Source organism: Zeus faber, assembly GCF_960531495.2.
Source record: "Zeus faber genome assembly, chromosome: 6".
Lineage (NCBI taxonomy): Eukaryota > Metazoa > Chordata > Actinopteri > Zeiformes > Zeidae > Zeus > Zeus faber.
Window position 1 is genome coordinate 26,008,448 of NC_137201.1, and position 23,381 is coordinate 26,031,828.

At 44.3% G+C, this 23,381-nt stretch overlaps 1 protein-coding gene across 2 annotated transcripts in view; it reads right to left on the reverse strand.

The window, feature by feature from the left end:
• Window positions 1–23,381, reverse strand: part of ap3b2 (adaptor related protein complex 3 subunit beta 2) — a gene marked incomplete at both ends in the record, with an annotated part of 42,022 nt that overhangs the window by 4,310 nt on the left and 14,331 nt on the right. The window contains 19 exons of one of the 2 annotated variants that reach the window (XM_080001858.1): window positions 1,177–1,261; window positions 1,863–2,091; window positions 3,026–3,135; window positions 3,725–3,812; window positions 3,936–4,113; window positions 5,965–6,148; window positions 6,406–6,520; window positions 9,431–9,490; window positions 10,785–10,903; window positions 11,479–11,665; window positions 12,252–12,428; window positions 13,038–13,147; window positions 14,112–14,244; window positions 14,408–14,470; window positions 14,728–14,799; window positions 14,882–14,936; window positions 15,737–15,834; window positions 17,469–17,669; window positions 18,971–19,153. In XM_080001858.1, the coding sequence (XP_079857984.1) occupies window positions 1,177–1,261; window positions 1,863–2,091; window positions 3,026–3,135; window positions 3,725–3,812; window positions 3,936–4,113; window positions 5,965–6,148; window positions 6,406–6,520; window positions 9,431–9,490; window positions 10,785–10,903; window positions 11,479–11,665; window positions 12,252–12,428; window positions 13,038–13,147; window positions 14,112–14,244; window positions 14,408–14,470; window positions 14,728–14,799; window positions 14,882–14,936; window positions 15,737–15,834; window positions 17,469–17,669; window positions 18,971–19,153 (2,447 nt within the window). Of the gene's footprint in view, window positions 1–1,176; window positions 1,262–1,862; window positions 2,092–3,025; window positions 3,136–3,724; window positions 3,813–3,911; window positions 4,114–5,964; window positions 6,149–6,405; window positions 6,521–9,430; window positions 9,491–10,772; window positions 10,904–11,478; window positions 11,666–12,251; window positions 12,429–13,037; window positions 13,148–14,111; window positions 14,245–14,407; window positions 14,471–14,727; window positions 14,800–14,881; window positions 14,937–15,736; window positions 15,835–17,468; window positions 17,670–18,970; window positions 19,154–23,381 lie in introns of both variants that reach the window. The other variant, XM_080001859.1, reaches the window with a different exon arrangement.

Below are 23,381 nucleotides of genomic sequence, written 5' to 3' on the forward strand. Positions count from 1 at the left end.
AGAACTGCTGAGTGGAAAAAGCTGCGAAGCGGTCGCCAGGCAACACTCAAGTCACGCGGCCTCGTGCAAAAAGCCAGTCTCGCACTGCGGATGTTAGGGAGGGTCACCATTCAGGAAAACAAATTCCAAGTTTGAATTCGTCGCCGGGGCAGGGGGGTGGAGGAGGGACGGAGGGAGGTTGGAGGGAGAATGTCGAGGCGACGTGACAAAACGCTCGGACAGAGATTCCCGCATTTCGCCGAACCGCCCTCTGTCTCCGCAGAGCACTGCATTTCACGGAACCTACGCAGACGCTAAATTACATCCGTTACACGCGTGCGTGGCTGAGAAAGCGCCGCGGACACTCGCTGTACCTGACGCGATAATGGGATTGGTTCCGCCCGAGGTCTGGTTTTTATCACAACGGACCTGGGAGGAGGCATCTCGTTTTAATGCGTCTGTGGTCTAAAGGCGAGAGGACGTTTCTCCGGCTTGCCTTCCACCTCAAAGCCTACGAATACGACGGGGCTCCACGCGGCCACACCCTTGCGTCCCGGACCTTCTCCAACAGCTCTGGGGACGTTCCATGTGTCCACGGGGAGCAAGAGACTCCCCCGCACATCGCCGTGTTTGCATGGCAGTGCTGTGAGGTGACCGAGGCGGGTGTTTCCTAGCGATGGACACGAGCTGTGTGACTTTAGAGTTTGTTTGTTCACATTGATGTTTTCTTTAAGACGCCGGGCAGGGCTCGGCAGGAGGATGGAGGATCACTTTCCATGGCAACTGGAGGCACTCAACCTGGCAGGTGTCGGCTTAATGTCTTCTTTGTTTCCCATTTTTTCCCAGATATTCCGGGTACAATGTGATCGTTCAGATGGTTAGTTCAGTTCCACAGGAAGTGGATTCATCAGGCTATAGCTTAAGGGAAATATAATGTAAGTTACGTTGTTGTAAAGTATCTCTAAGGACCAGCCCCGCCTCTGCGTTGAAGACCTATCAGGAGCTGAGCAACGGGCCGAGGTCAGAATTCCCCGCTTTTTGGGACAGCAGCTGTTTAGTTCTTGATTCCTTCTTCCGAAAGCATTTCAATGTGTTTTGCGATCCCCCACGTGCTCTTCAGAGCCAGAAGAGCACCAGAGTGAGCCGAAGAGGCGGACGGCCCCGAACGCTGCAGAAATAGAACGAGATCAATCTCACCACAGCTGGAAATTGGCCGCTTGTGTTGAATCGCAGAAATCAATGCCCATCACAACCGTGGCCGTCTCTCCCGCCGGCAGCACCTCTGTCAACACACAGGAAATAACGAGACGAGGGGTGAGACTGGTCAACGAACAAAATAACCCTGGGGTCAGTGGTCGGATACTGACACATACTGTGGACTGGGCTGTGTACTGTTATGTAAACTATTAAATAAATAATAATTTCAGCTACCTTTTTTAATCTCAATGAGTTTTGCTCGGGTTAAATAAAGGTTATAAAAAATCCCATCATTCATAATGTTAAAAAGTCACTAAATTCTTTTTTCAAACAGTACTTCTACTGGTGTTGCTGCTACAACTACTTTTAATATCGTTATGCATATTCAATTGCGTCTTGCACTAGCGGCGATAACAAATAATAAAATGACTTGGATTAAGGGTTTGGTCCAGCCAGTGGAAAATATATAATTTCACTTTTATATATTTATAACATTGCAGAGGTTGACTTATGCTTGTTCCCGCTGATAATCCAACTCTCAATTTCAAAAGATAAAGTAACCGTCTACAGTGCTGTTTGTTGAATTTGTTGGATAAAGTATATCCAAGTTATAAATTAAATACATTATATTTTCCAAAATGCTCTCCTCCAATCCCCCTGCTCCTAATTTCAATATAATTGAATACCGATCTCGGGGAACTCCTTGACCCTCATCCCCGACTGCAGCTTGGTTTCCTCCATGTGCAGGTTCTTGGCCTCGGAGCCGGCGCTGTTGGTGAACTGCACCTGCACGGCCACCATGTGGGGGTCGGGGCTGAAGGGCTGCCGGCTGAAGCAGTACTCCACCGACAGACCCTCCCCCGTGATGCGGTGCAGCAGCTCGTAGCTCTTCATGGCGCTGGACGGAGCGATGGTCTGGGGAGAAGGGGGCGGCGGAAAGAGGCCCTCCGGTTGTTACTCCAGACCGAAAGCACTCGGGTGAAACGGGATGTTTTCCAGGGGACTCTCTGCCTTTAACTTGTATAAGTATATCCAAATGGGAATTGAACTCACTAAACATACTAACACCGTGGACACACCACATGACATTCAGAGTCATCAGATCACTGTACTTTTCACACTACACAACTCTGTCTTGTGATCGGGAATCTTGAAGTCGTTGTGGTTTCACACTACGAGACTGATCGGTGACAGGGGGGGTCAAACATTACAAGAGCTGTCACCAGGAGGAATCCCAGACGAGTCCGTCGGGTCTCCAAACTACGTTTTACTATGATTTGCGCTATGATTTGCCTCCAATCTGGGGCTTTGCTCGGCGATCTCCAAAAACCTGTCGCCGAGTGGAAAATCCAGCCAGATAGACGTAGTCTGAACTCGGTATTACTAAACATTTGTATTTTTTTAAATGTATTTGACCTTAAATTTATAAATTTTCGATCAACAACTCCACTGTAATAGTTGTGTGTACTACATGATATGAGTTTTATCAACTCAATATTTTTACTTTAAAAACTATACTATAAAAATGCGGGGTCTTAGAATTACAGAGTTAATAAGGTTTTGTGATAAAAAGAAAAATCATTCCATATTTTGACCCCTCCAAAATTACCTTGAAGTTTCATGATGCAGACATTCTCACTCACCGGTTAAGGAAAATATAAAAGGATAAAGGGAGATGAATGGTAAAAAATAACGAAAACAACTTAAGTATCCTCCTGAAAATAACGTACTCACAGAACTGATATCGCAAGTTGGCAAAATTGGAAACTTTCGAGGCAGAAAGGCAACTTCATTTTTTAAGTCCATGTGCCAAAGGATTCATTACCAGTGGAGAAGGATTGACACTCACTGCGGGGGCCAAGACGCTGTCGGTCAGAGACAGACCCTCCAGGTCGGTCACCAGACTGTTGGACAGGAAGGTGCTGACGGGGGTCACCTGCGGGGACGGAGCCGGCTCAACTGGGACGACAAAGAGGAGTTTGATCAGGTTAAGAGTTTTGACTTGTCTGTCTATTTTTTAAATCGTGAGGTGTTTATCTGGATGGATCTAGTTGCTATACAGGTTATGGTAACGAGGGACCTTTCTAGTTCAAGGTTATTATTATTATTATTATTATTATTATTATTATTATAAGTGCCTTTGGACATTTGTGATCTTTTCAGTACAGCAGTGATGTGGTAAATCTAAGGAACATCCATCCATCCATTTTTTTTTTAAGTCTCATGCATGAGTATAGTGACACTTACACAATATGAACTGTAAGGTTTTCTCTACACCAGCCTACGTACGGTACATAAGAACAAAAATAGCCGCGATCATGAAAGATCGCAATCAATGTCCCTGGTTACCACAAGAGTTGCTATAGAGACCCATAACGCATGAATAGCCTCGATTTATAGGGCTTATCAGCTCAGTTGGAGACAGGTTTCACCTCTCACCGTGCTTTGCTGCGACTGAATGGAATTATTGCCTTTTTAGACATGTAGAGAACACACACACACACACACACTTTTCCAGAGCATGCTTGTAATTCCGGGGTAAGCTCACAATCATCAAGGTCCAGGAGAGACATTTCTTTCTTTTCCTTCTTGCCTTCTTTTTTCGCTGGTTTGCAGGTTGGTTTGGCTGGTGTTACCTGCGGGGCGTGAGGGGAAAACTGTCATTCATGCGCATTTTCTTACAAAGCAGCAAAACACAACTTTAGCTCTTTTTTTCTCCCGTCTGTGTTTTCTACAGGATCGGTTCTTTTCCCCCAAACCTTCTTTTTCTTTTTGACCTCGGCCTCAGACTCGGAGTCCTCGGATTCGGCTTCTGATTGGCTGCTCTCAGATTCGCTGTCCTCCTCGTCGGACTCGGACTCCGACTCTGAGTCGCTCTTCCGCTGTTTGCTTTTCTTGCCGCTGTTCCTCTCCTCCTCCTCCTCGCTGCTCTGCTCGCTGCGAGGGGAGAGGACATTTCGAACGGTCCCAGCGTGACATGGTACATATGGATTCTAGCGTTAAGGGACACCACCGCCGACTGTGAAATGCATCGCATGATGTTGGAAATAACTTTGAGCTGAATTAACAAAACACGTTTGATGTAAATCAGCCTTGAAACCATGCGATGCGAACCGAAGGACTTGTGAGATACCGAGCATTCTGCACCTTCTGCCTGGAACATCCGGATGAGTGATTTAAAACATAATTCATTAATTTAATTAAATTCAAAATCCATAATGAAAGATTTGGTGCCAACTTTGTCACGATGCCTCTGTGTTTTAATTCTTGCTGAAAACTGGAAACCCGTATTTTGGTTTTATTGTTGTGTGGTGTCATCGTATGAAACCACCATTTTTGTTGATTGTCCTGCTGCGTACCCGTTAAATAAAGGTTAAATAAAACCCAGGATTCTGTCATCCTGCCGCAAGACACCTTTCCCTCGCCCATAAACGACTCTCCACTGGATCTATAGCCGCGTTTCCACCCAAAGTACCAGGAACTTTTAGTCCGAGGAACCTTTTTTTTCCCCCCAGGAACTAAAAGGTTTCTTGAGCCCATTGACGTCTGTGTTTCCAGACGAGACGAGACGAGAAGAAGATTATTATGCAAAGTAGTCCGCTGACGTATGAAAAAACTGTTTTTACACGTCATTTCAGCGCGCGACGATACAACAAACTGCTCCACTCCAGTCCAGTCGGTGGCGTCGACGCAGAAGACTATACACCAACAAGAAGAATGAAATGGATAAAGAAAGACAACCAAAGTGATAACGTGGAATATCACTTTGGCTGTCTTTCTGTACCTATTTCATTCTTCTGTCCTTGTGTTTACTGTCAAAAAAAAAATTCACTCTCACGCTCAAGATTTTATAGTTTGAAACACATTGAAAAACATAAGTTCACACACAAACCCTGGAATCGAACCTTGGTCTACTGTGCAGGAGGGCAAAATCTTACTTGCTACACTTTATGCACCACATGTCAGGTAGTTTGTTCATACATATATGTATACACACACTGTCGTTTTTTTTTTTCTTTTCTACTTTTTATTATCAAAGCCAAAAACGGAAAAAGGGTTGTTTTCTTCTTTTTTTTTGCACAAACAGAAAATTTTTAGAACACAAAACAAATTGTACATACAGTCAGTTTTCGGCTGTAGATTTAAAAATAAATTGTGTGTGAAATAAAATGCTGCGAGAAGTCGACAAATCTGAAATAATAAGCCCTGCAAGCCCCACCCCCGAAGTTCCTGGACTTTTGAAAAGTACTACCCCCCGAGCAGGGACCTTTTTTGGACTTCTGGTTCTTAATCTAGACCCTGGTCCCTACGGTGGAAACGCACAGAGTTCTTCCAAAGGTTCCTAGTTCCTGGGTAAAGTTCCTGCGGTGGGATAGCGGCTTATTATGTGATGGCGCTTTAGGTGGCGGCGCTGCGGGGGAGTGGGCGACAGTGGATTGATTTGGGAAACTTCTCTGGATCGCGACCAAACATGAACCTCAGAAGCACAGAAAGTCTTGAAAGTCTTGATTAGCCGCGGCCCACGGGCACCACAATGCAGCATCTGTCAACGCCGTCATGTGTCGCCTCCCAGCGAGGGAACGCTTTACACAGAAGTCACCAACGCTTAAATCAAAAGTCACACTCATTCTGCTCTTGGGCAGCTTGGGTGTGAATATCCATTAAATGGTTTTATTAGGCCTATGATTGAGCCTAAATGTAGCAAATGAGTGCTGCCTTTCCCCTAAATTGTGTTTCTCTCAGACGCTAAAACCATGAATGAATGAATGACAGAAGCATTGGCCGTACCTTTCACTTTGCTGCACCGGTTTTATCGACGCCCTCTTCTTCTTCTTCTTCTTTTCCTTCTCTTCTTCCTCGTCCTCCTCGTCGGCCTCCGACTCGGATCCGTCCTCGCTCTCCTCGCTCTCCGATCCCGAGCCGCTCTCCTCGCTGCCGCTGCCGCTCTCCGAGCCGCTGGCCGAGTCCGACTCTGGCGTCGGGGAGGAAAAGGTCAGGGGTGCAGCGGAGAGGTCAAAGCTGATCACACACACACTCATCGAGTGTGGGAGTATACGCTATACACAGATGCAAATATTTTATATCCAAACCCGAACACACGTTGCTTATATACATATGTATGTCCTCTGAAAGAAACACACTTCCAAACCCACAACTCCAAAACATTCTGGTTCCATTAACCAGTGTTCCATTGCACAGCGGATTCAAAATGGCCACCGCTCCAGTTACCACTGTCAGCCGACTCTGTAGGCCCAGACTCGCCCTCCGAGTCCGAGTAGAAAGGCTTCTCAACCTTCTTCTCCTTCCTCTTCTCGCGGCTGCTGCATTTGGTCCATTCCGGCACCTGGCAAGGTAAAAAAAAAAATTAAAATCGGGAGTTATGGGAGTTGTCCGACGCTGCTACATCGGTGAAAATCCCCTTTTTTGGGAGGCTTGAAGCGAAGACAAGGGCAGTTTACGGGAGCATGGCCACGAAGCCGCCGCCTGGACGTGATGACACAGCCGAGTGAAGCCAGCCATTCCAGCTTGTACGTCTACGTCTATATCACATTTTGAATTGAGAGAAAGACGACCGCACATAACTGCATGTCAGCCATTAAACCTGCACTGCGTAACTTTGTCAAAGAGGTAAACCGCACAGTAAGCTTTGCGACGTTGCCTTGGGAGCGTCACTCTAGGGCGAAGCAAATGGAAAGCGGAAGGGAAGCAAATCCTACAGCGGTAACGTCATCGATCCGGGTGGAGATGAACATTCATTGGCTTGTTTGTCCCATGAATCTTCATTTAGTTTGATTCAGTGACGTGCTTCAGACTCACCCACTTCATTTTGCGGTTCGAGACTTTCTCGGCACCTGCTCCACCCGGCCAGGCGCGCTTCTACCACTCAAAACACCCGAGTCTATTGCGTGGCAGAAGGTTTTATAGCAGGAAAATGTGATATTAAGGTCCGCAAAAATGTGCCATCTCTACATTCAAAAGAGACCAACTGCAAGTGTAATGCTTAAATTTACAATTCTTCTTATTTTTGTGTGGGCTAGATGCCAGCCGCAGGCGACGCCTTCATGACCAGCTGCAGAAGTGTCTTCACGGAGACACGGGGAGCGGTACCATTAAGAGAAGTTGACGCCCTCCAAGAAGAAGCGGGGAGGGAGGGTGCGACAGCAGTTCATCCAGGGTCAATTTTGTTTCCCAATTCAAAGCTTCTTCCCAAAGAGTCACTTCTTTAACGGTCGAGCCCGAGGAGGAGGGAGCTGCGCGTTGGGGAGCTTTAGGCTGAGCTAAGCACAAAACAGCGACTACGGTAGGCGGGGGGGGGGGGGGGGGGGGGGGGGGGGGGTTGGGGGGGGTGTTAAAAACCACGCTGGTTATAGCGAGATATGGGCTGAGGCTCGAGGAGGTGGGCGTGGGCTTTTTTTTTTTTTTTTTTTTACTGTTAAATTACGTCTTTACCGCTAACTGACTCACATTGGTTAATGTTGTGACCCTTTCGAGCAGCGTAATAACCTGGCGGACGCAGAAAGAAACAAAAAGATCGGGATGGAGGTGAGATGAGAAAAGAAAGGAGGGGAAAGTTCCAGAGGAAGTCGAGAGAAGATTAAGAGACAAAGGCACGCGGCGGTTTCTGACGGACGACGCGCGAGAACAATTTGTGACATCACAGAGACAAAGTAGTTCACCCAGCACACAAGCGTACGCTAATACAACACTCATATGACAAATCACTACCAAGCTAAACTTAACATTTGTTAAGTAATAATCTCCGAGAACGTATACCAATACCTGCTCCAATATAATATGTTGAAATACTGCGTGGAGAATACAATTATGGTTAACATTTACTGTTAATTATTCAAGATATACTAAATAGTCACACATCGGATATAAATATTTCTGTTGACAAGAGACTATTATGTTTGGCAGGATTAAGGTGATTTCAAATGAATGTGTGAACAGGGAGTCGTGGGAGGCGGTTGTGGAATGAAGCAGATATTTAAGAGGAAGCTGATATGACAGCATGCATGTCACACAGGGCCCGAAAACATCTGCGATACGCACGCACGTCGTATCGCTTTTCACGTGAGACCAATTAGGTGCACAGCAAACAGCACGAAACACTGGAAAAACGAAGGTTAAAAATTTAAAAAAAAAAAGTAAATAGAGTCAAATGTCCCTCACTACAAACCCCATGTAATAAAATGTAATTGTAGTCTGCACTGTAGATGCTGTTTACCAAAACCAACAGAATTCTTGGTGTCTGCAGGTATCAGGGTTACATTTAATAATTTGAAAGACATTTTTATGAATTATAATGCAATTGTTGACAGACTTTTCGACAAATCATCAAATATTACAAATAAGTATAAAATAAGTACTATATATTTGGTACAGGGCAGAGGTCAGTAGTAGGTAGAGAGTAGGATAGGAACTAGATTATTGTATTAACTGTTATTATTATTATTATTATTAGTAGTAGTAGTAGTAGTAGCAGTAGTAGTGGTTATTATCGTTATTATTATTATCGTTATTATCGTCATTATTATTATTATTATTATTATCGTCATTATTATTATTATTATTATTATTATATTTTTTTTTTATATCCGTTTCTTTTAGGGCAGATAGCAATATGACAGATAAAATACAATAAATCAGACAAACTGTTTGTTGAAATGATGACCTCATAAATTCAAATATAAGACAGCCGGATAACCTTTAAAGCCTAATATTCATAAAACTGAACTGAATACATTTGAAGCCTTTTTTCTTTTACCCTGCAGACACCCTGAGATCTAAAGCACCGACTCCTAATGTCAATCCACTGTAATGTATGCCTGGTGGTTTTATCTTCCTCCACTCAGCGTTCCAGCTCAAAACAGCTCCCAAGGCACTTGTCCTGTGTTTCAAGTGTGTTGCCATAGGATTTTGTCATAAGTAGGCCATAAGTCAAGGTTCCACTTAGCGGTTAAGAGCTGTGATTTCCACGTCAATTTCATCATGGTAGAAAGAGACGGCGAGAGAGGAGAGAGAGAGAGAGAGAGAGAGAGAGAGAGAGAGAGAGAGAGAGAGAGAGAGAGAGAGAGAGAGAGAGAGAGAGAGAGAGAGAGAGAGAGAGAGAGAGAGAGAGAGAGAGAGAGAGAGAGAGAGAGAGAGAGAGAGAGAGAGAGAGAGAGAGAGAGAGAGAGAGAGAGAGAGAGAGAGAGCCTTCAAAACAAACACCACTGCACTCCCAGGCGGAGGGAGGGAGGGAGGGCACCTCTCGCCAGTCCCCCAGCAAGCCGATCCGCCCCTCGCCGGTGGAAATGACCTCCTCTTGCTGTGGAGAAGCGAGCCGTACACAGAGAGAGACGCCGTCAGGGGGTCAGGGAGCCACCACATTTGCCGTCCCTTCCAGCGGAGAGCGAGAGCACTCCAGGGATTAAACCACAGCAGATGCCACGGGGCTAAAGGACTTCTTTATATGTATGTGTGTATATATATATGTGTGTGTATATATATATATATATATATATATATATATATGCACTAATTAATTAATGGCAGGAAATCTAAGGAAATCTATTTTCAATCCAGCTTTTCCAGGCAAAACACCCGGGGTCTCATCCAGATCATCTAAATGACAAATATAAAAGTTAACGTTGGATATGAAACAAAAAAAAGTCAGTGAGTTAAAAAGAACGACAACAATGTCAACAACAAAAAACACTAACACAAACAATGACATGTGAATCAAGCCTTGAAGGTTCTTGCCTGCAAATTAAGAGCTTTCTTTTTGAATCTCTTGATTCGGATCCAAGAAAGAGTTGCTCAAGGCTTGATTTAATGCCTTCATTTACATCGTATCACCGACTATGAACCCATGGCACATGGAGTGATGAGGGTGGAGAAGAGGAGGAGGAGGAAATATGGTGGTGGGGTCTTTTGGGAACCCTATAAACTGTAAATACCACGGGGAGGGGGGGGTTACTGGTGGTGGTGGCTGGTCCATCAATGCTCAGCGTGTCCCAAATAGGTGCTTATTAGCCTGTTCCCCTCTTGTCTGTTCCCTACTGTAGCGCATGTGCTATTGGCTCAGACAGAAGGTGAGACGTTCACCTTCGTGGGTTCGAGGGAGTTGCTGCCAAACAGAGATGAGTGCAGCAGCGGAGGCAAAGAGGTAGAAAGCTCTGGCAATAATTAAATGTGATTGTTTACACCCTACTGCATTTTCCTCCGTAGCCTAACTTTTGCCATCACAGTCGGAGCGAGATAATGCCTAATGACTTTGTTGCTCAATGAGTGGTTGTCCAGCTGACTGGACAGCATCCCTTTGGAAGTGGATGGGGCCAACAGGGATGTGCGTCACACACATGGGGAGCAGCTATGCTGGTGATCAGCTGGTGGATGAGAGATGGTACACCATGTTATGTTGCTCATGTTATATTGGAGTTGGTGTTATTCTGGGTGTGATGCCCGGCTACTTTGAGCGACCCCTCTAAGGCACTGCCCTGAAGCGGGAGCAACCCACTCTCCCCTCCACATTCACGGAGGGCCCCGGGAAGCACCCGGGCCCCCCACCCCACGGTGTCTCTGAATGTTACTGTTCCCACTGCACGCACAGACTCCTTCACCTCCACGTTGCGCACGGAGGGGTCTGGGGCGGACTCGGGCCAGTCGGGCAGCTCCTGGTAGCCCCCGGTCTTGGCGTTTAGCAGGTGGGACAATGAACCCAACTGGAAGTGGTCTCGGTCTGAGATACAAAGAGAGACGACAAGAACCACGATCAGGACCGGCAGCACCTTCACATGTCCATCCATTTTCTTTACCCGCCTTTCCTGGTCTGTACCACGTTGGCGGCTGGAGCGTACGCCAGCTGACAATGCGTGTAAGCCTAGAAGACGCCCCGAATGGGATGCCGGTCCGTCAGTCCACCGTACACATTCACTGCACACCATTGATAGCGATGGACAATTTTAGAGTCTTGATAATCAGCCATAACGCCTTTGGTCATGGGAAGAACCCACACCGCCAAGAGAGACGGGATTCAAAGCCAGGTCTCTGGGGGTGCGAGGCAACTCCACTCCCTCCACCATGCTCAAAAATAATTATGCTTATTATACAGTTATTTCAAAGCTACTGTAGCTCTCAATAGTACTTTCCTGCATGGTTTAATGTAAGAATGATGCATAATATTGTTTACCGTTAAATTGGCTCCAGGTTTTCTCTGTAGTGTTGATGCAAAGTTGTTTCATGGTTCATCGTTGCCAAAATATCGACCTGGACCTACTAAATCCCTGGCGCTGTGCCCTCTCTTAAGGTCTCTACCTTTGAACGGAGACTCGAGGATGGGCGCCGGCTTGAGGGCGAGGAACAGCTTCTTGGCGTACTTGCTGAGCGCCCCGCTCTTGTCGGTCGGAACGATGAGCTGGCGAATGAAGCGCGCCCGGTCCCGGATGTCGTAGTTCTGGTCGTACTTGGCCAGGTTCAGAACGTACTGAGTCAGCAGCTTGGTCTGACAGGGGGGGAATGGATGGATTAGAAGAGAAGGAAACACCGCAGCTGCTAGAGAGCGAGAGAGAGCGAGCGAGAGCGGACCAATCTGCATCTTTCCCATTGCAATAACAAGGGTCCAGCATTTGCGGTTTGTTGAATAAAGGTCTTTTAAATTTTGGCTGCTAATTTGGCTTTTTCACTCCAAAGTGCTATATATCCATTTTGAGAAGCAAGCACATAAAAAAACTGAAAGGCTAATAAAAGTTTTCTATGTGGACCAATATTTTTTGAATATCATCACAATCATACAGTGAAATGTAATGAAAGAATAAATGTACAACCAAAGATATGGGGTTAATATTCACAATAAAATAAAATAAAATAAATTAATCTTTCGCACCAAAACATTGGCCTGTTAGTACGCATTAAAGCAATTTCATGCAGCACAGAAGCTAATAAACATTCCAAAAAAAACTGAGTTCATGGATTTCATCGTTCAGCAGTGGACCGCATCACGCGTCACATTTCACGGTTTCAATTCCCACGTTGGTTATTCATGCTACAGCCGCCGAGGCCACAGCAGCAGCGACAGCACTGTAACAGACCTGTTTGGAGTTGGTGAGATAGAGCTTGGCGGCCAAGTTGATGATCTGCAGTTTGACGATGTCCTCTTCGTTGGTGAAGGACTTGGCCATCTTCCTCAGGACGTCCGGGGCGATCTTGGGGACGTGCTCGCAGTATTCCCCGATCAACCAGAGGATGCTGGCTCGCGCCATGGGCACCTGGGAACATGGCACGCATCTCACTCACCCCACAGCCTTTTAATGTTTTAATGAATGACATTCAGGGAGACGATTCAGAGTCCTTCGCGTTGGTTAAAAGCAGCAAACGTGGTAATTAAGCTCCTTCAAGCCAGCAGAATGAGTAATGAGTAGCTGTGAAATATGCTTCATCTATTTATGATTTATATACTGGATTTAAGGATTTTATGGGAATGCCATAATGTGAATGCTGAATGATGACCTTTTTTTTTGTCTTCTTCAATTTTCTTTATTCATATTTTTATCATATTGCCTTATTATTATTTTGTCTTAGTGTGTTGATGTGAGATGCTGTGACTAATAAATAAAGTATCTATGTATCTATCTGTCCATCCATCCATCCATCCATCCATACATCTATCTATCTATCTATCCATTTATCTATCCATCCATCCATCCATCCATCCATCCATCCATCTATCTAAGAGCAGCATATGTAGTGATGTGATTTAGGGGACTAGTAGTAATATTTAGGTCATTTATGAATCACAGAAGTGTTTTAATATAATATTAAGATTTTTTGCTACGTTTTCGGGTAATAGACCAGTTTGCCGCGGGCAACCTTCCCACCTGGATGTTGTCGGTGAGTTTGGCCATGTGCTTGATGATGTCGCTGTGCTTCTCTGGCTGCATCTGCAGCAGCTTCTTAATGACCACCACCGACTCGGCCACCACCAGCTCTGCAGGGACACAGAAAGGCCACGGAAGAGGACCATTTCAGCCATATTCAACCTGCTGGACCCTGCTGCATCTTTTCCAAACGTAGTGATGGTCTCCAACCAAAATGTAATTAAATGCTCCAATCTGGCATTTTGACAATATCACAATGTTGTCGGGACTCACTAGCCTACCATGTAAACACTGCACCAAATTGATCACATAATTACTCATGCCATTTTCAAATGTGTCATGTTTCGTGGCACCTGCCTGTAAAGGATGTAATTAAAAATATTTCTAGACATGGCTGCCTTGGATTTGTGTGGATGTGACCGTCCTTCCTTGTTTCTATGAAAGATGCACAGATAGTAATTGCTTTTGACGGTTTTGAAAATGAAATTCTTTGAAAAATTAGGTCAGAAATTCACTTAAAGCGGTTCACCACTCTGAGTTGGTTCGTTTTTTGTCCCCATTAATTTCTCTGTCTGCTGTCCGTAAAATTTCACACACAACATGACTGTTCCAGATATTTTAGACGAGGCATCTGCAAGTTAATTTCCTCGACACAGATAATTAGCTGTCATGTCTCTGACTGCGTCTATTTCTGGACATGTCCACGGAATGTCCACATGCTTTCTTCATCGTTTAAGAATCTGCCGCTCAACACTAAAAGCGGTCTACGCCAGGACGTCGTAACGTTCTGCATACTTAACTTCACCCCAGAACCTTATGGCGTTTGTTCAATCTCGAGCCGTAACGGGACATTTCTGGAAATGCTTCACATCATGTCACAATATGGACACAGAGATTTTCCAGAACATTGTTGCCTTAAGCTGCACATATGAAAAGGGACTTTCTGCACAGTGACCCGATTTTAATCCGTGGAACTCAAGACAAATTCGGCATTCAGTCCTTATGTCTGTACAGCATTAGTAAGTACATACAGCAAGTATATGCAGTGATCCCGATTCATGAGGTGGTACTCACCGTCTCGGTTGGACAGCAGCTGCACCAGGCCGTTCAGACACGTGTCCCTCACTTCTCCGATGTTGGTGGCGCAGCGGCCGATGGCCTGGATGGTGGCGGCCACAAAGTCCTTATCCATGCTCTTAATGTAGGTCTGCCAGAGACAAGATTCACCCAAGAGTAAAAAAAAAAAAAAAAAAAAAAGGAAACAACCATTTCTACGTTATTAATCACATGGTCTGGATTATAATGTTGTTTAAATTGTATATCCTAGTACTAAGTGAGTCCGGGTCTACAAGCCTTCCCGTTTATTTTACCTGAAATTCTCTGAGAATAGTCGAGATGTTTGTCTCGTTGGCAAGATTGGTCAGCACCTCCAGCTGTCAAAAAAATAAAAATAAAAAAATAAGAGACTGTGTTTTATGGTTGCAGGGTGGAAAAAGGCTCAGTTCGGTATTAAATAATTCTGGCTTATTTCCAGTATTGATCCATCCGAGACAACTTTCTCAAAACATAGTCATAAATACTAGTCTGTGACACAGACCGGGCCAGGCACTTAACTTTATACATGCTTTAAAGTCTAAATATCAAGACATAAAATACCCTTAAACAGACAGGGAATGAAATAGAATAGAACCTTGAGGACTTTGATCTGGGTGGGATCGGTGGAGCGGATGTAGAAACTCTTCAGGTAAGGTTCAAACATCCCCTGAAAAAAAAAAATAATAATAATAATAACAATAATACAAATTGTCAACAACGTTCTTGATGAGAGAGTGACAGCAGCTCACCCTTCTCTTGATGGTCATCGTGGCCACATTCTGAAGAACAACAAACTGGACTTCACTGCAGCAGAGAGACAGAGAACAAAAGAAACAGGTGAGGAGAGACAGGAGAGGAGTATTTTTTCTGCTAAACTGAAAATCCCAAATTATCCCTATAATCCACCAGCTCTATAATTAGTTTTTTTCTTTTTTTGCCGCTCTTTGTTTAGGTTTTTTTTAATCAATGTTCTATTATCACAGACAGGTCATTTTACGCAGGTAAACGTACTTGCCGTTGATATTCAGTGTATTGTTGTTTCTATAGTGGCAATGATTTATTCATAAACAAGGGCTCAACATTAACGGTTGCCCAGTTGCCCGTTGACCATCTTGTGCGGTGGTGGTTGCCCCATTCTCAACGAATTTTCATATTTTTAAAAATTAATAATGCTGGAATACGTCACTGTCTGTTTAGAAATTGAAAATTTAAAAGTTTTGAATTGGAGTAAAACGTGTTAACATTGTTGAACATAGATCAAACTGTATTAAAAAAAAAAGTGAGACTTCGGTCAAGATATTACTTCAGTATTTACCTTAAACACTGTGGTGTTAAATATGATGTTAAATATCAATTATCAATATCAATCAATATCACCAAAAAATATATTTCTGTTAATTCATTTTCTCTCTTAATACTGAACTCTTAATACTTTTAATACTGAAATATGTGTAATTATATAGGATCAATATCACTTAATTATAAGATGTTAAAAATGAACACTTGATAAATTAAGTTGAGGCGGGACGGCTGAAGTTTCCAGCTCGATTGCGCCAATAAATATAAATTCTGGACTGTGATGTGTCTAAGAAGGTGGAACTCACCTGTGGCTCCTCAGGAGACGCACCAGGGCCTTGGCGATCACGCCCACCTCCGCCTTGGGGGCCAGGTGGAAGTAGAGCTGCGCCACAGCCATCACCACCTGCAGAGGAGGAATTTAGATAGAAACAAGGGAGGGGAGGAATTACACTCATTAACGATGTGTTGACTGACATTTCAGGTCAATAATAATAATAATAATAATAATAATAATAATAATGATAATAATAAGCTATAACGCATGGGACCTCAGTTGTTTAGAGCAGAATTTCTTAAATGGGGGTACCCCTAGGGGTACTCTGGGGTACCCAGAAAATTTCTAAAAATGTTACTTTAAAAAAAGACTTATAATGTTAAATACAATATTAAAAAAATCCCAGGTTAATTGAATCTGTATACGAACCCAAGTTTGATAGCCTACATCTTTGCTGTACCACATATTTTGAATGCAACCTTTTTTTATGAGCAAATCACTTTAATGTGTAAAGGCAATACAAAAAAAGACCTTCCGTCACCGTGAGTTTTGACGACCAGACAAAAGAAAACGAAAAGAAGCCAGAAACAACAACAATTTGGTCAGTATTGTGAAGTGAAGCACCCTTTTATTTTTCACGTAAACACTGCCAAATACCACGCACATACAGTCCATAATTTTGTCCATTTTATTATTTTCTCCCAAAAATGTTTTGTCCAGTAAAAAAATATCTCAGAGGGGGTTCACCACTAAAAAAAGTTTTAGAACCGCTGGTATAGAGCATCTTCCTGTGAAGTTCTGAAGAAGAACTGCAACTAAAATTAATGCTGTAAAATGAAATTACAGGATAGGTTTGCCATTTTTCAACCCAGCCCTTATTAGAACATTAGTTGAAAAATATCGAACCGTTCTCTTCTTCCGTTAAGGCACCGAACTAAATTAGATATTTTCAATAGTCTCAGGCTATTTTATCCAGACGTAGCTGCCTGCACTTTCAACAAAAGTCAGCTAAAGATGAAGTAGGATCCCAATATCAGGTTGGGCAGGGGTCACCGCGCCAAACACGCCTGGAGAGAAACCGCTTGAAATGACTTGAAATCACTTCCACTTTCCAACGTATGATTTATCATCGTTAATAAAACACAGAGACAAAACCCAACAAGGCCATTTCAGGAGCTGTTCCTCTAAGGCCTGTCCCGGTGCAGTTCTTCTGGTATATTATTTATCACACATATAACTTCAGCAATACCTGCTGGTTATTATGATAAGCCATTATTTACCATTAGGCTCATATGACAGCTTATTATAATATGCCAAATGAAGGCTGTCTAACTGCAGTGAATCATTCAAATGTGCTCGTGCAAACAGCGTGCACCTATTAAGTGGTTGAAGATGAGCAAAATATCCATCACAGTAATAAACATTACGTAGCATACGAAACAAGGCACTTATCAGATCCATCACATTTACTGAAAAGTATGGGCTTTGGGCTATTAGAACATAATGAGTGAAATGTAAATCATTTTTATTATCCATGGGAGACCAGGTAATTCAGGAACAAAAATCTCTTAATTTTCCTTCAATGTTCCCTAAACGCTGAATCATCTCCAGCACGATTCCCTAAGCCTTTGTGTCAGACTGATATCCTGTTCCTGGAGCCAGTATCCCCACCTCCCTCCTCAGGACACCTGCACCTGTCAAGAGGACTGGGTGAGAAGCTGCGGGGGGTTTTTGAGAAGGCTGGGGGGGGGGGGGGGACTCACGGCGGCGTTGCGGCTCTGCAGCAGCGGCTTGGTGTTCCGCAGCAGCAGCCGGTGGTCGGGGTCCATCACGTACGGCTTCCTCTTGGCCATCGCGGCCGCCTCCACCTTCGTCTCCTTGTCCTCCACGTCCTCCTCGTCTTCCTCCTCGGAGCCGTAGAAGGTCTTCTCGCCGCCCCCTCCGCCCTCCTCCAGCAGGGACTCCTGCAAGACGGGTTGAGAGGAGAGAGCGAGAGCGAGACAGAAATAGAGAGAGAGAGAGAGAGCGATAGAGAGAAAGCGAGAGATAGAGAGAGAGCGAGAGAGAGAGAGAGAGAGAGAGAGAGAGAGATGGATATTCTCATTCTCATCATTGTGACTCATGTCGTGACTCAATGTGAGCTTTTTGCATTTTGAATGTTCCTTTCTGCTCATTTTGGTGGTTATTTATGGACACTGATACTCGATCCATAAATAAACTTCACTTCTTTCCACAGAACCAAGCACCGTCAGTGTGCAGCGATTGGAAGGGTTTTAGCCTTCAAAAACTTGTATGGATGTGAAAAGTACATTTCAAATTCAACAGACAGTTTTGCAGAGCAAAAACACTTCTAATGACAACCCTTTTCCCCCCCAACTCCCTATATACCAATATACATACTATATTTAAAAGTATAATATACTGTATACTACATACTATATATAATGTATACTAGTCTGTACCAATATCTGGATCTATATCTTTAATTCGACAAAACAAATGGCAATCTATACAACCTAGTCTACAGTATCTATCTATCCATCTATCCAGGGGCGTCGTTAGGGGTGGGCGTCCGGGGCTTCAGTCCTTCAGGGCTGGCTCTGTGCCCCAACAGCTCCCTCTCGGACGGTACCGGCTGTGCCCGCGCCGCGCCAGCGACAGCGACAGGTGTTTTTATTTAAGACGTAGGTTTATTTTATTTTACTCCATTTCCTTATGGAACGAAACAAGCACCGAGCGTAATGGGGACACTTTCTCCGTCACTCTCTTAGCCCCCACCTCCCTTGACATTTTGCCTCGAGCGGCAAAATGGCTAGAGCCCGCTTGCCCCTGATGTCTTTGCATCCTAGCAACGCCCCTGCATCTGTCCGTCTATCCGTCCATCGATCTATCCATCTATCTGTTTGTTTATCTATCTATCTTTCTATCTGCTTTAAGAAATCAGATGTATTAGTTCTGATGCTTTCTGCCTACCTTATTTAGTCGTTTCTTTTTAAATTCTTGTTTTATATTTTATATTGTCTAAACTGAAACTCGTATTATCATTTTATTTCTTATTTCTTACAGTGGAACTATCGTTGACACAGGCGGTAACAAATCTGACAAACCCTTAAGTTTTTTCTTCAACCGCCTGGTCATATTGGACATTATCTGTAACTATAAAACCATATAAAATCATACAGTACCGCACAACCTAATTCTATCCTCATACAGAATCAGTCATAGTTAGTTAGTTAGTTAGTTAGTAAGTAAATTTCCTGCTCACGTTGACGTTGGGGTTGAGGAACTGCGTCCTGGCGTAGCGTGTCAGCATGTTGATGATGACCACCTGTCCCCACTCCTCCACGTCGATCAGCAGGTTGCACAGTTTGCGGTAATTCTTGTGGATCAGGTCGATGCGCTCGGGGCAAACCTCCTCGAACGCCATGACCACACTGCCCGCCACCAGCTGCACACGCAAACACACACACACACACACACACACACACACACACACACACACACACACACACACACACACACACACACACACACACACACACACACACACACACACACACACACACACACACACACACACGTAAAAAAAGATGAAGTTATATAGTTGGTCGATTATTTTTACCTTAATTTTCCTGTCGATGGGTTAAACCTATTTTCATGTTAATGGGGATTAAATTGATTCAGCTCTCAAAGCACTGTAAAGAAACCTGTCATGTTATCAATAATGAGACACGAGTAGCGTTTAGTACGGTGACCCTGAGAGCTCAACGCACAGCAATTAAAAAAAAACAAAAAAAAAAACACGCAAAATAGACAAAACACAAGCAAATTACCAAAAACACAACCCAAGATTTGAATCGTTCACAAACTTCACCACACTATCACAGAGCCGGTAGATGCCGTTTTCTCTGGAATATCACACTTAAATGGCTTAAATAATAACTGTGGATTGATATAAAAGTTGTTTTTTCTACGTATTAAGGAAGCAGATGGAGGATTTGGACATGGTGGTCTCGTGTGAGTGATTGGTCTGTGATAGTTGCGGCTCCAGATTGTTATTTGCATCAATTCTTATATATAATTACAGACACTGAATAATTGAGTTTAATTTATTTTATTGCAGATAAATCAGTGCATTCAGCGTTGCTCACTTCAGTAATGTGGTTTTGCGGTTGTGTTTTCTGTTAATGCATTTGTATTTTCCGTTAATACGGTTGTGTTTTTCGTAATTCACTTGTGTTTTGTCTATTTGCATGTGTTTTCTTAAGTTGCAGTGCATTGAGCTCTCAGGGCCACTGTAGGTTTAGGCATAAACAGGTTACCCTTCATTGAACCACGTTACCTCACATGTTCCGTATCTGACGAGCTTGTTCCTGATGCAACTCGCCCCTCATTGGCCAACATATTACCATAATCCCACACACCGTAATACCACATCTCCCCTTCCTAGAGAACAAAGGGCCGACTGCCTTCGTCTCATCAGACCTTAGAGGATTATTCTGCCTCTTTTGCTGGAAGGTCTGTCCCTATCTAAATCCCACAACAGAAAAGAAAATAAAGACAGGGCATATATTAAAATAGAATATTTGTTGTATAATGAATATTCTATCTTAATATCTTTGAAATATTCACATTCACATTCCCTTGTGCCCAAACCTTTCTGTAACATTTATATTTTTATTATTATAACATGTATTCTCTCTTTTTCTGCAACTTCAACACAACAGAGATTTACTTATTTCTCTTTGCAACTTCTGAACTCTGTTCACAAGTCTCGTCTATTTGGTTTCACAATGGCTCTCCCAAAGCTTGACCCTGACGAGGAATGTCCTGCAATGTCATTGTTGGTGCCGCAGAACCCTGCCCTGGGGACAGTTGTTGTGGCTTGTGGCTTTGTGACACACCCCATCTCTTGACAGTGTCTGCATGGGTATCAGATGACGACGGATGCCTCTCACCACTCCATGTGGAAGATCCACATTGTATGACCGTGGAAAGGAATGGTTCAGAAGCACTTGTTATTTTGAAGTAGCCATGCTTTTAAGGAGTGCAGGGTCCAACAATGAGGGATGGGTCAGCACTGTGGTGCGAAGTCATCACCCCATTAGGAGTTGAGCAGGGCTGTATCCATTGTGGAGAGGTGTGGCTCTATAAGCAAGCAAAGTAGAGTAGGGGTCTCCTGCTTTCTTTAGGAGATTTTTCACTGTCTTTGGGCTGCTGGTGACGTGACAAAACCCACATGACGCCACCAAAGGAAGTGAAGGCAAGTCCCGAGAACTGAGGCCCATAATCCGACACCAGGACTTGTAGAATTCTGTGGCGTGCGAATACCAATTTCAGATGAATGATGACATCAGTGGACCTTGTGGGAGCAACTGATCTCCACATACCTGGAGATGTACTCGACCACCAGCTGGAAAGTCTTGTTTTCCCAGCATAAAGTGATCCACCCCCTGCCTTTGCCAGGGTCGGTCAGGGTGTTGTGATGGCATGAGCGGCTCCTTGTGATTCGGAGGCTGTTGTATATATGTTCTGCACCATTTAGTTTAACTGCAGCACACCACACAGATTGGCCTGCACACTCCCTGCACTTCACCACTCCTTGGTGTACTTTGTGAATCTTGGCTAGGACATCGTTCCGCATTACTGAAGGTTTGACAAGCCATGTATCTTTCAGCAGCAAGCCGTCCTTCACTGTGAGGGCCGCACATTCTGCCCAGTACCATTCCAATGCAGGTCTCTGCATGCACTGGCTGCATGCACTGGCCATCCCTCTGTGCACAGCAACATGACACATGAGCACATGCCAGTCAGTCAGTCTTAAGCTGTTTCTTCAAGTGTTCCACATAGGTGGGACTCAATGGAAAGGCTTCCACAACTGCATCCACATAAAGTATATGTTAGTACTCTCCATTAACTCTTTTTCATCTCGGGTGATGCTCGTTTTCCACGGGTGACCGTGCCAGCGTGTCTGCTGTCCATAGCAATTTTCCTGATACATGCACAGAGAGCAAGAATAGCACATCAGCCTCATTCTAAAATGTTGGATTCTTGGATGCAAAACATTCAGTGGTTGAACTCCAAGAAGGCTGAGAAGCGGTTTATGATCGGTTTCCATACAGAAATGTTCCCAGAGCCTCCTTCTCCACCTGCGCATACCTCTGTTCCGTTGGAGTGAACAACCTACTGTAGAAGCGTGGGCCACCGGCCATTCCTCCACCTACTTTTGGAGAAGAACACCCCGTAATCTATAGGATGATGCATCAGCAGATACTTTGGTGTCTGTGTTTGGGTTGACGCCAGTATTGCCTAACTTTATCACCATCCCCAGAAAACTCCTAAATTCACTCACATTGGATAGTTCTTTTATCTCAATGGTGGCCCTTGTCTTTCTTTTGGCAGGGCAGACGCCTGTGGCTGAAATGTGGCCCAAGAAGACCACCTTGCCCTTGGACAGTTCACATCTGTCGATTTTAAGAGTGACCCCTGCCTTCTGGAGTCTCTGAAGCACAGCATGGATTTGAGCAACATGCTCCTCCTGGTCCCTCCCCCATGTTAAAACGTCCTCAATGTGGCACACAACCCCTTCGAGTCCTTCTGTGACCTCTGCCATCCTGCTCTGAAAACGTTCAGGTGCTGAGGTGATCCCGAACAGAAGATGGTTAAAGAAGCGTAAAGAAAGTTGTGTATTTCGCCAATTCCTTCGCAAGAGAAATTTGCCAGAATCCCAGGATGGCATCCAGTTTACTGAAGATCTTGACTCCAGCCAACATCCCGAGAGTTTGTTCGACTGAAAATGTACTTTTCACGATAAACAAATTGTTCAGTCCAGTGAGGTCGATACACAAACCACATGCACATGCACCTGATCCGCCATTCCTGCGCACCAATCTGTGGGCTCCTCCCCTCGGCCCACCACCCCCAATATTTCCATGTGCTAGATCTCCTCCTTAACTTTGCTAATCAATGGCAGAGGAATCACTCCGTGGGTCTTTAAGGAGAAAGCCACAGCTCCTGGCTATAGTTTGATGATATATGGTTGTCGATCACACCAAGACCACTGCACAGGTTGGGGCCTGATTAAGCCGAGTGCTGTGATGGCTGGCTGACCAAGCAAGGATGTGCACAGGTTTCTGATTACATAAACCTTCTCCAAAGCTTGTTTAGCTCCCTTTTTTTAACAGTAATCTAGCAAAATCTGCACGCTTCAAGGGAACTCAACCCGGCCCCGGCAGCGGTTATGATGGTTTCTCAAGAATAGGGGTCTGCGTGTTTGTTTGAACATGAAGTTTTTGTCTAAAATGTCTATGTCGACTATCCATGGGTCCTCATCCGTTGAGACAGTGAAACCAGAAAGAAGGCTTCCCCTTCTTCAATTTCATGCACCATTTTGCCTGATAGGCACATGCGTTGATAGTGAGATTTTTTTTCCACATGAATGGCACTTCACATCCTTGGCGAGACACTGGTGTTTGGGGTGAGGGGTGCCACCGCATTAAAGGCACTTGGAGATCTTTGTGTTTTTAAAATGGCTGTTGCGTAGCCATGGCCTGCCGCTATTAGCTTTATCAAATGTACACTTTTGCTGGCTGCCTTTGACGCTGTGTCCACTGTGTTAAAATTTGCCTCTTTAGCTGTCATACTGTACTTGGGTCACTCCTCAGTTTGTGCTATTG